This window comes from Nelumbo lutea, chromosome 7 (assembly GCF_056320005.1).
Source record: "Nelumbo lutea isolate HS-2025 chromosome 7, American lotus-T2T, whole genome shotgun sequence".
Classification (NCBI taxonomy): Eukaryota; Viridiplantae; Streptophyta; class Magnoliopsida; order Proteales; family Nelumbonaceae; genus Nelumbo; species Nelumbo lutea.
Window position 1 is genome coordinate 50,480,485 of NC_142690.1, and position 17,170 is coordinate 50,497,654.

Sequence of the window (17,170 nt, forward strand, 5' to 3'; positions counted from 1 at the left end):
CTCAAAAGTGAAGTTGAGAAATGGAGAAATTGTTGAAGTAAAAGGCAAAGGCATAATTGGTGTTGAAACAAAGAAATGAAGAAAATTTATACATGACGTCTTATTTGTACCTGAGTTGAATGAGAATCTTCTTAGCGTTGGACAGCTTTCGAAGCATGGTTATTCACTCTATTTTGGAGATTTTGGTTGTACCATTTATGACCATGAGAAACATGTGGTGAAAAATGTGAAAATGAAGACAAATAGAAGCTTTCCACTAGTATTTAATTATGCAAGAAAGGTTGCTATGAATATCAAGGAAATTGATGAATCTTGGCTATAGCATAGAAGATTTGGCCACCTAAATTTCAAGGGGCTGAAATTGTTATCACAAAAGGAGATGGTTCAAGGGCTTCCAAACATTAAAGAAAAACATGAAATTTGTGAAGGTTGTGCACTAGGAAAGCATCACTGACAACCATTTCCAAAATGAGTTGCATGGAGAGCCAATAAAGTGTTGGAATTAGTTCATACCAATGTGTGTAGACCCATGAAGACTCCCTCTCATTCCCAAAATAGGTATTTCATTCTCTTTATTGATGATTATACTCGTATGACTTGGGTTTATTTTATAAGAGAAAAAATCTGATGTATTTACTATTTTCAAGAAATTTAAATGTCTTGTTGAGAAACAAAGTGGGTATTACATTAAAAATTTGAGAAGTGATTGTGGCAAGGAGTACATTTCAAAAGAATTTGATAAATTTTGTGAAGATGAAAGCATGGAAAGGCAACTTACAGTCTGTTATACTCCTAAAAAAAATGGAGTATCGGAGAGAGGAACCAAATTGTAATGGAGATGGAAAAATCCATGCTACATGAGAAGAAACTTTCCAAAAGTTTTTGGGCTGAAGCTGTAAACATAGCTATGTATTTGATGAATCGATGCTCCATTGTAGCTATTAAAGGAATGACTCCATTAGAAGCTTGGAGTGGAAGGAAACCATCGGTAAGACACTTAAAAGTGTTTGGTAGTGTGTGTTATTCCCAAGTTCCAAAAAGAAGAGATCAAAGCTTGATGAAACAAATGAGAAGTGTATTTTTGTTGGCTATAGCTCTATGTCAAAGGGTTATAGTTTGTACAGTTTGAAAACAAACAAGATGGTTATTATTAGGGATGTCTTTTTTGGTGAGAAAGCTGTTGGGAATTGGGAGCAAGAAAAAATTGAAGAAAAACATATTCTCATGTTTAATTTGGAAGATAATACAACCCAAAATGATGAGGGAATTTCTCAATTATCTCCAAGTTCAAGCTCATCTTCATCTAGCTCAGCTACAAGAAAAATGAGGACCTTGGGTGATGTTTACGCAAGGTGCAATTTCTATGTTATGGAACCGAAAAGTTTTGAAGAAGCTATTAAGGAAGAAGCTTAGAAAAATGCAATTGAAGAGGAAGTTGTCATCATAGAAAATAATAAAACTTGGGAGTTGGTTGATAGACCAAACAACAAAAAAGTGATTGGTGTTAAATGGGTCTATAGAGTGAAGTACAATTCTGATGGTTTTGTGCAAAGAAACAAAGCAAGGCTAGTTGCTAAGGGCTATGCACAACAACCCGGTGTTGATTATTCTGAAACATTTGATCTGGTAGCAAGGTTGGATATTGTTAGAGCTCTTATTGCAATTTTTGCCCACAAATGTTGGTTTTTATGGAAACTTGATGTTAAATCATCTTTTTTGAATGGAGAATTAAAAGAAGATGTGTATGTAGAACAAACACAAGGCTTTGTGATTCAAGGCAAAGAAGAAAAGGTGTTCAAGTTGAAGAAGGCTCTATTTGGGTTAAAACAAGCACAAAGAGCATGGTATAGTTAAATCGATGCCTATTTTGCTGAGAAAGGGTTCATAAAAAGCAAGAGTAAACCTACATTGTATGTGAAGAAACACGGTATGGATGACGTTTTCAATGTTGCTCTTTATGTTGATGACTTGGTTTTTACCAAAAGCAATATGAAAATGATTGAAGATTTCAAAAATGAAATGGTGAAAAAATATGAAATTAATGATATGGGACTGTTACATCACTTTCTTGGTATTGAAATTTATCAAGGTGATGATGGAGTATTCATTTGTCAAAGCAAGTATGCTGAAAAAGTTCTCAAACAATTCAGAATATTTAGATGCAAACTTGTATCTACTCCACTAGTTGTTAATGAGAAATTAATGAAGGAAGATGGCGGTAAGAAAGTGGATGACACCCTGTATAGAAGCTTGGTTGGAAACCTATTTTATCTCACTGCTACAAGGTCGAACATCATGTATGCTGCAAATTTATTGTCCAGATTTATGAACAGTCCCAATCACATTCATTTTGGGGCTACAAAAAGAGTGCTAAGGTATGTGCAAGGCACCATGGGTTATGGAATCAAATATGACAAAGGAAATGGAGTAAGACTTATTGGTTTTTGTGACACTGATTGGGGAGGATGTGCTAATGACATGAAAAACACCTCTGGTTATTATTTTTCCATTGGTAGTGGTGTGTTTTATTGTTGTTCAAAGAAACAAAAAACAGTAGCTCAATCTTCAATAGAAGCAAAGTATGTTTCAGCTTCAAAGACAACATCTCAAACAATTTGGCTTAGGATAATTATGAAAGATATTAATGAGAAGCAAGAGAATGCTACGGTGATCCACTGTGACAACAAATCTGTCATTGCTATGTCAAATAACCCATGTTATCATAGCAGAACCAAGCACATTGCTCTAAAACATCACTTCATTCGAGATGCCATTGAAGATAGAGAAATTGAATTAGTATATTGCAAGACTCAAGAGCAATTGGCTGATATTTTCACCAAGCCATTGGCAAGAGAGAAGTTTTAAGAAATAAGAGAAGCATTAGGAGTCCAACAACATCACAACAACAGCACATTAAGGGGGAGAATGTTACAGTTAATGTGCTAGGAAGCTAAACTATTTTATATTTATTTTGTCTTTTTCTACAGTTGTGAAAAGTAACTTTAATTGGGTTATTTTCTACTTTTTGTAAACTTGGGTTAGTTGAAAAGGTGTACTTGAAGAAGCTTCTATTTGGCTTGCTCAAGAAGTTATTCTTGTATTACTCTAACCAAGAGAAAACCAGAATACGTATGAAGTGATATTCAGCCCTTCTCTTGCTCCATTCTTGCTTTGTATTATTACTTCAATCTGCTGCATGTAAACTCTCTATTTTCTCCACTTTTCATGCACCCATAGTTAGCTAAAACTACAGCCAAATCCCAACACCTCCCAACAGAAAACTAGAGACCAAATTCATTATTAAACTTGCTCGGAATTACAATCATCCAATAAACATTGAAACAAAAAAGAAAGGGAGGGGGGACCAACTAAAAACATGATTCAAGTTAAGAGCATGCTTGGCCAACAAGTGGGCTGCCTTGTTACTAGTACGAGGGGCCCAACTAATCGAGCAGTGATTAGGAATTTGCATCATGAGGATTTTACAATCAGTGATAACAATCCTAATTCTCCATGGAGGTATAGAATCGGCTTCCAATTAACAAACTCGAAATGATAGTTTGAGATTCACCCTTTAAAAATAGGCTCAAAACCATTTTTAGAGAGAGAGAGAGCGGGAGCGAGAGTGAGAGGGAAGACAGGGGGAAAGAGAGAGAGCCGCTACTACAACTTGCAGCGGCGGTGGCAGTGATGTGAACAAGGGAGGGAGAGAGAGAGAAAGAAGACAGGGGGAGAGAGAGAGAGTCGCCATTGCAACTTGCAGTAGCGGCAGTGGTGGCAAGAACACAAGGGAGGGAGAGAGTGAGAGAGAGAAGATAGGGAGGAGAGAGAGAGAGAGAGGGGTAGTTTTGAGAGAGAGAGACGTTCTTCCACCTTGAGAGATAGAGAGGCGTTCTTCCTCCCTGAGAGAGAGAGAGAGAGAGATCCCTAAGTGAGAGTGAGAAAGGCGTTCTTCCTTCCTGCAAAATGGTTAGGTTTTTTGGATTTGGGGGTAATCAAGGGTAGCACACGTCATTTCTACAAAAATAGAAGGGTAGATTCGACCTTGCACCGGCTCTGAAATGCATCTGAGCACGTTAAGAGCCAGCCCAAGGTCTATTATTTTCATATATGAGTATAAGATTCAGACCATGTTTAAGAGGTAAAACCAAACAAGGGGTGAGGTCTGAAAAGCAACATTTTCAGATTCAGACCTCTGAAAAGTGCAATCAAACAACCCCTTAGAAATATGAGAATTTTCCACTTTCCCATATTAGAAAATTATATTTAAAATATAAAATATTAATATACATCTATAGCGAGGTTGGTTTGAATTTGGTTAGCTTACAAATGGCCAAACCAAAATTGACCATTTTCAAAAAAAAAAAAAAAAGAAAACCAAAATTGACCCATCCTAATCAAGTTGGAAAATTGTTGAACCAAAGTTGACTGGAAATATTGGAAAACCGATCAACTCAGGTCAACTTGGGTCGGGCTGGTCAGTTTGGTCATTTTCATTGGTTTGATAAGCAACCCTAAGTGAAATTAATTATTATTTTTGTATTGCAAAAAAAATTACAATTATTATATAAAATATAAATAATTATTAATTATTTAAAAAATTACAATATAAAACAATTGTCTACTCTTATATGTTTCTATTGTTTAACTTTCACTTAACACGGGCCCCTACTAGTATTTAATTAAATTCAGATGCCATAAATTTAAGCTTAAATAACATGTTTTAAACTATCGTCTTATGAATTTGCATTTACGCTTAAAAAGAGAAAAAAAAGGCTAGCTAGGCTAGAAGCCTCACATACAACCATTCTTAATCACTACTTAACTTGTGAACCTATCAATATTCTTCTTTATGTTACTTCAATGACTAAGATGAAAGGATGTTGCATCTGTTAGTAGAAGCCGAATTTCATGCACCTTGTTTGTGTTCATGCATGCATTGAAATATTAACACCTTCCTTGGGATGGTTCTTCATCCAATTCTCATACACCTTGGTTGCTGGAAACAAAAATTCCTCTCCAAAGAAGAGAAAAACATGTATTCACTAGGTATATGTTTGGCATCGATGCTGCAGTTGCAGCACTGTTTTCTGCTGATGTGATGTGTGGTTTGGATCTTTATTTTTGTTTGGAATTATTTCTGCCAGGTAGGACATTTCCTGGAGCAACAACAAGTTTTTTTATTTGGTACCATTGCTCAAAGAAACATTTTCAGCATTGGTACCCATTATCCAGTGCCACATCACTGCCCTATTGGTGGCAACGAACTGCAGTTCCAAGAAACACCAAATTTAGCATTGCTCCAAGCCATGGATTCCCGATTTCCAAGACATGGCTTGGAGCATGTTTTTATGGAAAAACGTATGGTTCCAAACAAATGCCTGTTTCCTAGAGCACCGTTTTTCCGATGTGGCGCTGATGTGGCGCCATTGCTCCAGAAAATGACAACGATGCCAAACAGCCACTGGGTGGTAATCTATCCTATGTATAGAGATCAAAACTTGAGAGAGTCTCTACCCATCAAGGACTTCAAGTTCAACTAGGATGCAAGCTTCCAACAAGTCAATTAATTTCTACTATTAGATGGATATGATAATTGATAGCGATAATTTGGCATGAGAGTTTATATCCTAGTTAAACTTTGAGTCCTTGATGGATAGGACTCTCAAGTTTTGATCTCTATACACAGAATAGATCACCACCTAGTGTATACATGTTTTCGCTTCCTTCTTGGGGAGAAATTTTTGTTTTCCATCAACCAAGGAAGGTGTTAATATTTCAATGCATGAACCCAAGCAGTAGAATTCATCTATTGGATCATTTTTTTCATTGGTTCTTCCAATTTAGTGTCACTGTGTCAGTTTAAATTTCTTTTGCTTGAAATTCAGCTTTTGCATACATCAGCCAACAGTAGCATTTCAGCCTCTCCTTGCTCCAAACCCCCTTCCAAATTTCCTTTTTTTTTTTTGAATTTTTAATTTTTTTAATTCCACGTAATTGTCCATTAAACCAATAGGGAAACAACATAGGCAATAATCTCATTTATATATCTTGTTCCTAAAATCTCTCTCTCTCTCTCTCTCTCTCTCTCTCTCTCTCTCTCTCTCTCTCTCTCTCTCTCTCTCTCTCTCTCTCTCTCTCAACTAAATCATCTCCTCTCCTAAAGGTTCTTCTAAACTATCTCCTCCCCCACTTAAAACTTCCTCCATCAACATCTCCTAACCTATCTCACAAAAAACAACCTAACTCTAACGCCTCTTTCCCAACACCCCATCTCTTTTTCTCTATCTAAAATACTAACAAGATGAGTAAAAATTATCCAAAAGACTAATAAGAATAAAATAAGTAAGACAATAAGACAAATAATAAAAGTAATAAAATTTAATAATTAAAAAATTATTGTAATTATACATAATATTTTTCATATCATCATTAAAAATTTAATAATTAATTATAATAAGTTTATATATACTATACTAATTTTAATTTAAAAATGATAAACACAATAGAAAATTCAACATAAATTACTATTTTTAATTTTAATAATAATAATTATTAAAATTAATTATAGAAATATTATACTTAATTTATAATAACAAATTCCAACAAGATTAAGAATTTTAAATAGTAATAAACTTGGTATAGTATCATAGCTTAAATTATGCATCAATAAAAATTTACTAAATAAATTAAAATTTAATAAAGTAAAAATATTAATTTAAATTCCAATTAAATTAATTTTAAAATAATGAAAAATAAACACGACAAGTCAAGTTCAATACGGCTCTACCTTCACCCAACCTAGGCCCCTCATTTTTTCACATTATCTGACTCTTAGCCTCTGGTGATGTCACCCTGCCTCCCATTTCAACGTCATAACAAACATTAATGGTATAAGATAATTTAAATAATTTAAATACCTATATCTTTTGATATTTTAATATTTAAATATGGATATTTGATGAATAATCAAATTTGAATATTTAAATATTAATTTATTATTATACAAATTAATGGTATATTACTATTATCTAATATTGATTATTATTACATAAAAAATTAAGTAATTTAAAGATAATTATTTTTAAAAATTTTAAAGAAATTATTTTTCAGTAATTTTACATAATTTTCCAAAAATTATGAGTTTAAAACTTAATTTTGGTAATAAAAATTAATAAAACTTAATTTTAAATTGGAAAACTATTGGGAAATTTTAAGTATATTTATAATTTCCCTATAAATTTAGAAAATATGATATTTTTTGAAATTTGTTAAACTGGAAACTTTTGATAATTTCCATAATTAATTATTAGTAATTTACATTGGTTTTTGGTAATTATTAATTTGAAAAAAAAAATATTGGATAATTTTAATATTGATATTTATATTTGGTAATTATTAATAATTTCTATAATTACTGGTAATTTACATTGTCTTTTGGTATTTATTGGGAATTTTTAATTTAGTGATTTCCATAAACTAATTTTCATGTTTTTGGTAATTTAATTTGGTGAAATTTAATTTTAAAATCTAAATTTCTGAAACTGTTTATATTTTCAATAATTAATTTTTCATAAATTCAAAATTTTTTAAAAATTAATTTATTCATATCAATAAATTTTAAAAATTTTATTCATATTAATTTATTTATATCAATATTCATACTAATGATTTTTAGGATATTCCAAATTTTCTTTCTATTTTTTTTATTTTCTGTTGTGCAAACAACAATAAATTATAAATAGATATTTTTTATTAATTTAGTTTTAACATTCCATGGCAAAGTGTCAATTGGTTGGTTGGTAATCTTTTGGTTGTAGCAGAGACATGGGATAAAACCCGGTTTGCACTAGGGTTGGGAGGTTTTATAGGTTTGGAGATGATTGATGGGTGCCAAACCCAACCAAAGATAAATAGTCTTGCTCTGGGTTAATAATTTGCAGATAGTGATGAGCAAGGTCGTTCTCCACAGGGATTGGGTGGATTTATTTCTAAGTAGATGGATTAAGGGGGATTGTAAATCTAAGGAAAATAAGAAGATAGCAGAAAATAACAGAAAACAAAGATTAAATCGATGGGAGATGGCTTCCGGTTGAAGGGACAAGTTCAGCTTTCATTCATAGCATTGATCATTGATGCAAAGATAGATTCATATGTTTATGAATAAATTGGTTATAGCTATTAACAAGCTCTAACAGCTAGCCTCTACTCTTATTATTCGACAACCAAAACAAGCTCTTTGATTGCTTCCCTTATTAATAGGCAGTCCTAAACAAGCTCTTAGGATTTAACCTATTAATAGCATTAAGAGGGGAGAGACACAATTCTGGTCAGCGATCTCACAAGTTTGGACCGTTTAAACCAGATCATACATTTTCCTAACATAGATCGAAAACTTTTTTTGCAATCAATTTATGTTAGTTGCCACCATGATTGAACCTACCAATCATATACGAAACTGGAGGTTCAATCGGCCATAGATTATTTTCATTGAATGAGCAAGAGGCCCTTCTTGCTTAATCAACAAAAATAATCATCATAGTTAATTCGTAGAAAACATATGAATACTCATAAACAATGAACTGAAATAAAAATCAATTAGATCTCACAATGTTTAAAGAATCAAAGCTTCCCTAACCCTTCAACCAGAAATAAAAACATACAGACACCTCATGATGAAATCGCAGCTTCCAGATGAGAAAGAGGGGTGAACTCTTGCATCTTCCTCCTTGGTTGCTGATTTCTCTCTCTGAAGACTGAAGCTCTCTTTGAGGAAATTGATGCCTTGGGTGCTGGTCTGCCCTCCCTTTATGTAGATTTGGGGAGATGACTGCTCTCCAACTCCCTTAAGGAGATTATCCTCAAACTGGAAAGTCCTAGTCTAATTTGAACTTATCCTACCTAACTCTTATCTCTTATCTTTTTAGGATTACAATTTGAGAATTTAAATCTGATAAAACTCTTTTATTGATATTACATTCAACTTCTATTCTAATGAGACTCTTGGATCTTGAATTCGAACTGTGCTTCTTTAACAATTCGGGCTTGCTTCAAGACTATTCTGCAAATTGGGATTCAGCTTGTAAAATGGGCCTTACTACGAATTTACTCCAACTTTGGGCCCGAATTCGTCTTTGATATGGACCGATTCTACCAAAACCCAAAACATAAAAGTTGTGGGCCTTTTTCTTATCTTTCTAGTGCTTCTTGAATTGTCCAAATCGGAGTCTGGAATTGAGAATTATGCCCAAATAACTGATCGGTGCCGAAACTGTGCAAAATCATCCCATTAGCCTTGTTTTCTTTCAATCACCTTCTTGCTTGCCCTGAATCGAAATACAAGAGTAATGAGTCCAATTAGATACCAATTAAGTGTAAAATACTGAATATTAAGGGATAAAAATATGACAAATTTTATTCTCATCAATGATCCCCCTGGTTGTGTAGTCTCATGGAGAAACAATTTTTAAGCCTTCCTTATATTTTAAGCTCTACCTAAAAAGAAAAATCCTTGATATCTTTCAAATTTTCAATTAATAAAATTAGTCAACTTCTAATTTTTCTGTGCACCGAATGGGGCCGTACTCTTGTTACTCGCTAAAAAATATCAAAATAAAAATATATGTAAAGGGACGTGCTGCACCATACTCTTGTTCTAACATGTTTTAATTCTAACTTAAATATGTATAGTATTCTCATACTGAGCATAGGTCATTAACTAAAGAGAACGAATTGAATAGGAAAATAAACTTCATCAAGAAAAATGTTAAGAACATGAGAAAAAAAAGAGGAAAAAAATTTAAAAATAAGAAATAGTGGGGGGAACTAACCATTGAAGGGGAGTTCTATAACGAAAACCAAAAAAAAAAAAATCGCTCCAGTATTTTCACCTTTTAGGGTGGATGAAAGGTCGCACCTCCTTAGCTTGTTTTTGTGAAAATTTTTGAACGTTGAATGAAATGATTTTAGTTCCACTATTAACTTTATAAAAGGAGTAAAAGTTACATTATGAAACCCTAGAATTCGCGACAAAGCATGGGCCAATGACAGAAGTGATGTAAAATATTTTTTTTTTTTTTGTGCAGAGTAAAAAGGAAAGAAAAATTATTAAAAGAGAAAAAAAGGTGAAGAAAAGAAGAGAACAATACAATCCGAGTAAGAGGATTGAGGCTCTCAAAAGAGGCTAGAACATTTTCCAGGTTAAAACTAAGCACAAAAAACTTCACATCTTCCAACCTAAAACAACAGAAAAGTATGCTGCAGTCCACTACAGAATTCTGAATTTTACTGTATACCTATAATAATTTAAAATGTCAAACACCCCCACCTTATACATCAATACGGGCCGTGAATTGACATCAATTCCAAACTGGCACCTACCCCATTACCCCAATTAGGCTGAACCGTCATTCTCCCAAACAACCAAACCCTGAGAGAGTGACGTCCTTCTGAAACCCACAAAAAGCAGAAGAATCTCAAAAAAACACAGAGTTGAACCACCATCAAATTAAAAAATCTTCAAAAGACCTAAACTGCCTTCCTCCTCTTCTTCTACCCCTAACTGCCTTCCTTCCTCCTCTATCTGCTTTAACTGAGGCATCCACATAATAATCAATAAGCCTCTTAGTTTTCTACTGCCAGGTAGACCTCCAAACTAGGAAGCCTCATTGGCTTCATCCAAGGAGTCGTTGTTTTCCAAGAACTCTTCGAGGTCACAGTCAACCCCTTCTTTAGCTCGTAACTCTTCAGCTTCTGCTTCAAACCTTCGGAACGATTCACTTGCAAAAGCTTCACCACCCCAAAAGAACAGCCCCATTGATCTCGCCACCTGAAGAGTCTGCGGATCCTGGCGCCTCCACCTCAGAACTCCTAGATGGATCCGCTCCTTGCCTAATTGATTCTTCCGCTTTTACTATTTGTGATCAATGCCTCTAAGTTTTAATAAACTTATCTTTTTTTTTTTTGAAAAAGTAAGGTAAATTTTATAATTAAAAGAAAAAAAATATATATACTTAAATACTTTATTTCATGAGAAGATATTCCTAATACAAGATTGCAAGAGACTGTTCGAACAGTGTAAACATAATTGCACCGACTGAAGCCGAACTTACAAAAACAAGTGCCAAAGCAAAACAACCCCTCGCAAGCCTCTACAAGCCTCGACAAATCAAGCACAAAAACAAAACTTACCCAAAACTTGTTGAATTAATATCTTTTATCTATTAAAAACAATAAAAGCATGTCGAATTAATATATACCTTTTAATTTTTTTCAAATCAAAACTCGTGAATCTAAAAGTGTTAACAATGTGCAAAATATTCTTTGCAACACACAACGCAATTTCGCTAACAAAAGATTTCTCTATAAACAAGAGAGAGAAATTGTGATTTGTCCAAAGGTTACTTCGGTTCAGTTAATTTGTGAATCCATTTACCAAATCTAGAGTATAGAACCAACAAAATGTTTACACTACTAGGTATATGCTTCATTCCATTATTACGTTGCCTTTTTTAAACCAAAAAACGTACTGTAGAAATTAAAACTGTGCGTGGAAGGTGGAATACTCTCTTTTGGTAGGTTATGGTTTGTCCCAGATTATAAGAAGACTGGTTGGTGACTTCTGCCTAACACCTTCATAGAAGTAGATGATCATGATTATTATAGAACGAAAATAGAAAAAAAAAACAAAAAAATAATTATATACCTAGTGGGGTAGGCCAGATATCCTGTTCTTTGTTGCTTTCCTTAGGGCATATCTCAGGCCAAATTAATACTGAAGTCAACAGTTAGTACTATTGCCACTACCTCAGCTCTATTTTCAATCATATTATATTATTAAACTGCTCTCTCTTGATCTCTCACTAGATCTGTCTCATGTTACCAAAGGATAGAAAGTTGTGTAGATAATGATGGTGTGCGATCTAGAGGTTCTCATGTGTCAAATGCTTTAGACACCTAATCAGATGCTTGCCTTTTTGAGCTAGGGCTGGTAGAGTTGTGCAACTTTGCAAGAAAAAGAGTTAGAGTGTTCGGGTTGTTCGTATTCAAGATGGGCACTCCGATGCTTAAGTCAGTGAAGAGAATTTTTAGGAATTCTTGAGGATTTAGAGAGAGTGATAACTTAATCATGCATACATCTTTAGGTGAAGATGAGTCCTTTATATAGGTATGAGTGGTTATAGACCTCTAGCAATGAGTCTCGTGTTCTCATAGAGTCATTTCCATTAAGTCGGGAGAATAATGACATTGGTTACGTGATCTGCACAGGGGGCTGAGGTCCGTCCGATTAACTCTGATGCATGTGGTACGTGTGGGTTGGCCAGCCTAATGGTCAACTCATCAATCTCTGTTAACGGATCTATATGACAAGCCAGCGAGCATGCCTTGTAGGTCGCCATTGATACTTCTCATAGCTCGGCCAGTTCGGAAGTAGGTCGCTCTTAGCTCGGAGGCCTATTAGTTCGACCAAAGCCGAGGTACTCCAGGTTGGCCTATGCGAGATGCTACAAGCTGATTTATCGAGATGATCTGCTTACTCGACACTGAGATATCACTTGGATGCCATGTGTCGTGATGTCATTCGGAGAACCAAAATACCCCCATCAGATACCACCCAAGCAATTGTGGAATTATCCATGAGAACTATTGTTATGCAACGTACTAGTGAAGTACTATCCAAGCAATTTTGAATCATATGGAATGTAATACTCCATTTAAGTACTAATCAATACGGGAAAATCATTATCAGTGGAGCAATTAGAGAGGTAGACGCGCAGCTGGCTATATATATATATATATACAAGGGAAGAACGTGGACAATAAGTAAGAGTAAACAAATTAACTGCAGCTCCCTAACTTCATCAGAACCAACTGCGCCAAGGTCTAAATCTCTTTCATCACCCCACCTGTTTGATTATTTCAGTGAAGGATTAGTGGACTACTTGGAATATCTATCCACTTGGCCACTAGACTAGTCATACAAGAAACATTCCAAGTCTCTTTCAACTTCCCTTCATCTACCATTCTGAGTGCGTTCTTCTAGTTGGTTCACTATTAAGAGCGTGCAAGATAAGAGAGACAGATTAAAGGTCATGAATTCAAAAACATTAACAAGGAGGAAACTGAGAGATGGAAATAAACCCTGAAGATGTAAAGCAAGAGACTGATCATGTCGCAAGGATTTGTGATGTGAACAAGGAGAAATTAGCTTTCATGCAACAGAAGATCTCAAGAACCCCGTGGCTTCTGAAAAGCTCAGCTGGCCGGAGATCCTGTTGCATATTTAGAGTCCCTCAAAGCCTCATCGACGCCAACGGCAAGGCTTACCAACCTCATATTGTATCAATCGGTCCTTACCACCATGGTGAGAGTCAGCTCAAGATGATCGAAGAGCACAAGTGGCGCTTCCTGGGCTCCCTCCTTTCCAGAACAGAAAGCAAGGGCTTAGGCCTAGAAGACTATGTGAGGACTGTCAAATCATTAGAGGAGAAGGCCAGAGAATGCTACTCAGAGACAATTGGCCTGGACAGTGATGAATTTGTCGAGACGATGGTTTTGGATGGTTGCTTTGTCATCGAGCTCTTTAGGATAGTTGGGAGGTGTGTGCAGGGAGACCATGCTGACCCCATCTTCTCCATGTCTTGGGTCTTCCCCTTCATCTTGAGGGATCTAATTCGGCTTGAGAACCAACTTCCATTTTTTGTTCTCGAATCCTTGTTCGATTTATCACAGATGCCAGGAGATGAATCAGGCCCCTCCCTCGTCAAACTTGCCTTGGAATTCTTCAACAATGCAGTGCAAAGACCTGACGAAATTATTAACAAGTATGATAAGCTCCGACTCCAACCCAAACATTTGCTTGATTTATTCCGCTCAAGCTTCATCCCAGAGACCCAACCAGAGCCACAGAAGTCCACCTCGTCAACCCAAGTAATTCAATGCGTTAAAAGGCTCCGGCGGGCAGGAATCCAGTTCAGGAAAGTAGAGGCAGATAGTTTCCTGGATGTGAAATTCAGAAATGGGGTGTTCAAAATGCCAACAATAACGATTGATGACTTCATGGGCTCCTTCTTCCTTAACTGTGTTGCTTACGAACAGTGCCACAGACATTGCTCCAAGCACATCACCACTTATGCAACTCTACTGGATTGCCTGATTGACACCCCAAAGGATGTTGGGTACCTTTCCAAACACAATATCATTGAGAACTACTTCGGAACTGATGCAGATATTGCAGATCTCTTCAATAATTTAGGCAAGGATGTGGCCTTCGACATCCAGAGATGCTACCTAACCAAACTGTTTGACGATGTGAATACGTACTATGACAGCCATTGGCATGTCTACTGGGCAAGTTTGAAGAATACTTATTTCAACTCTCCTTGGTCGTTCATTTCACTGTTTGCTGCTGTTGTGCTCCTCCTCCTCACCATGGCTCAGACCTTCTTCAATGTTTATGCCTATTTCTACCCTCCTCATCAGCCGTGAAACCAAATAGATGTCAATAACAGGTAAGCACCAAGATAGCTAATTGTAAAATTGCGGATGCAGTTCATGATTTTAAGACAATTATTTACGTTGTTATATTGCAAATATTCTGCAATTATACCGTCATCTTGCTCACAAGATAACGTTTATTTAATTTGGACCATGGAACTGTTAGTTTAATGGCATTTTATGAGAACGATCGAAAAGTTGTGGGCCTAGTGGACATTATTCATACGACCTACAAATGGCTCTATTTTCTTTCTCTCTCTCTCTTCCATGTCTGGATTGTGTGACGCTTTCCCCATTTTTACAATTAGGGTTGCAAACCAATCAGATCAACTCAGATATATACCTGGATCGAAATTAAATTTGATTTGCTTGTATTCAAATTCGAATTTAATCTTCTGGCAAAACTTGGATGAAAATTTTCAAGTGAGGAGGAAAACCTATGGGTCAAAGTCATTAAGGATAAATACTTGAAGAGAGTTTTTGGGATGTCAATATTAATTATAAAGATATCTCTTGGGTCTAGAAACGCATTCTCGTTGCCCGGAATCCTCTGTTAGTTAGTGGGAATGGAGATAATTGGGTGTTTGGGAAACCTCTAACCGAAGAAATAAGCATTGAAAATGATGAAATAAAGATATGTATTGATGTAGGCATATATGGCAAGGCCCAAGATTGCACCACATGGCATCGGCCGGACAAGATCCAGGCCATCCATTCCTAACAACCCTTAACCACTCCATTGCAAGGTCAAATATAAAAGGGGGTACCCAACTTAAGGTAAATCCATCTTGCTCCATATTGTTCTCTAACTCTCTTGTTCTTAAGTGACCTCGTCTAAGCCCTCGTCTCTAGCTTGGTCCAACCCCTCTCATACACTTAATTAATTTGACCGTCGAAGTCTCCACCCCGTAGATATAACCCGGGGCCTCTAACATGCACTCTCTTGTTCTCAGTTTGGACACATCGGCCTCGGCCAAAGAATTGAAGTTACCTTGTTACCCTCGGCACCATCCTTGGCAGCAACATGTATGTCTCAAACTTGATTGATTATGAGAGAAAATTTTAGGTCGAAGATAAAGTTGGTAGGATAGTTCTTAATCGGATTTGGCAGATAATAAAACCAATCTCATCTCCTCATTTAGCAAATAATAAATTAATTTGGGGCTATAATCCTAAAGGTGAATTCACCATCAAATCAGCATATTCTCTAAAACGATCATGCATGGTTGAGCAAAAATGATTCAAAGAATTGGATGCCCTCCAAAAATAAAAACTTTTCTATACCTTCTTCTCCAAAACAAACTTCCTACAAGAAATCATCTTAGGAAGAGAGGTTTTGACATACTTGTTTTTTGTGGGGAAGTTGAGGACACTGACCATATTTTTAGTTACTATAATTTCTCTAAATAGATTTGGGCTATAATTAACCCCTCTCTTGAGGTCCTAATGAGAATGATCAATCTATTGTGGAGCGATGGTTTCGTATTGGAAATAACAAGGGGGATGGGAGTGCTCATATAAGAGAAAAAACTAGCATTTATCTTATGGTTAATTTGGGAAAATATGAATGAAAGAGTTTCTAAGTACAAGTTTTCTCGCCCTCCAATTGTTCTGGAAAGGGCGATGAACCTCTTTTTAGAATATTTAGAGGGAATGAGATAATCCATTGTTGAATGTGTGCTAAGCACCAGAAGCCTATAGTATGGAAATCCCCAATATCAGCTATATCTAGATTAATTTTGACGCTTCCGGCAACAGTGATAGAAATTTCTCAATAGAAAGTATTGCTCAAGGCCACCTTGGAAAAGTCTTAGACTTAAAAGTGTTTAAATTAGAGGTTTCCACCATCAACCAAGATGAAGCTTGGGCAATTTGGGAAGCCCACAATATGGCTTAGAATTTCAGAGAATCTCCTATCATTATTGAAGACGACTCCAAGCTTGTTATCTCATGTCTCAATGAGAAAACTCTCCCTCTTTGGAGCATAACTAACATGATCAAAGAATGTGTTCAGATGAAGAGCTTGTTCGACAGAGGATTAAGGTACAAACATGTGTTTTTGGGAGGCTAATCAGTCTATAGATCGGTTGGCTCATGAAGTGCTTTCATTCTCTTCGGATTCTTTGTCTTTTAGTCTCTCTTCCCTCCCCCTGTCTTGTGTAGCCCCTTCCATGGTTTTTAAAACCGACCTAGTGACCGAACCAGTTAGGGGTTCGGTTACCGGGTCGAATGGTCCGATCGTTCGAACCGAATGCTTGGCCCATTCTAACAAAAAAATAAAAAATGATCAAAACTGTTCAAATGGTTAACCACCCAGTTCAGCAGTTTGTTGACCAAAATCAACAATTTTGGGGAGAAATCTGGTTTTTAGGGGAAAATGGAACCGAACACCTGACTGGTTCTCGGTTTTTCCGGTCCGACCGTCTGGTCCAGTCCGGTTTTGAAAACCATGGCCCCTTCTGTCTTTATCGAAAAAAATTGAATTTAATCTTATCCGTTGAATTTGTATTGGATTAAAAATGAATTTGAAAATGCAATTAAATATTTAATAGCACTATTAAATTAAAATAATTAAATATTATATATTATTAATAAAATGAACTACAAATGACAACAGGCAATAGCAGTACTCTACTGAAATTGGAGGCAACAGGCAATAGCAGTACTCTACTGA

The 17,170-nt window shown here is 35.8% G+C and overlaps 2 protein-coding genes across 2 annotated transcripts; both read left to right on the forward strand.

Moving 5' to 3' along the window:
* Positions 1–832: 832 nt before the first annotated feature.
* On the forward strand, positions 833–1,854 carry LOC148846339 (uncharacterized). The gene is made up of 3 exons (XM_088955962.1): positions 833–988; positions 1,108–1,352; positions 1,521–1,854. Exons 1-3 carry the CDS (start codon positions 833–835, stop codon positions 1,852–1,854), a joined length of 735 nt encoding a protein of 244 aa, XP_088812088.1.
* Positions 1,855–13,099: 11,245 nt separating this feature from the next.
* Positions 13,100–14,638, forward strand: LOC148846340 (UPF0481 protein At3g47200-like). The gene has a single exon (XM_088955615.1). It carries the CDS (start codon positions 13,129–13,131, stop codon positions 14,485–14,487), a length of 1,359 nt encoding a protein of 452 aa, XP_088811741.1. The 5' UTR covers positions 13,100–13,128; the 3' UTR covers positions 14,488–14,638.
* Positions 14,639–17,170: the final 2,532 nt, after the last annotated feature.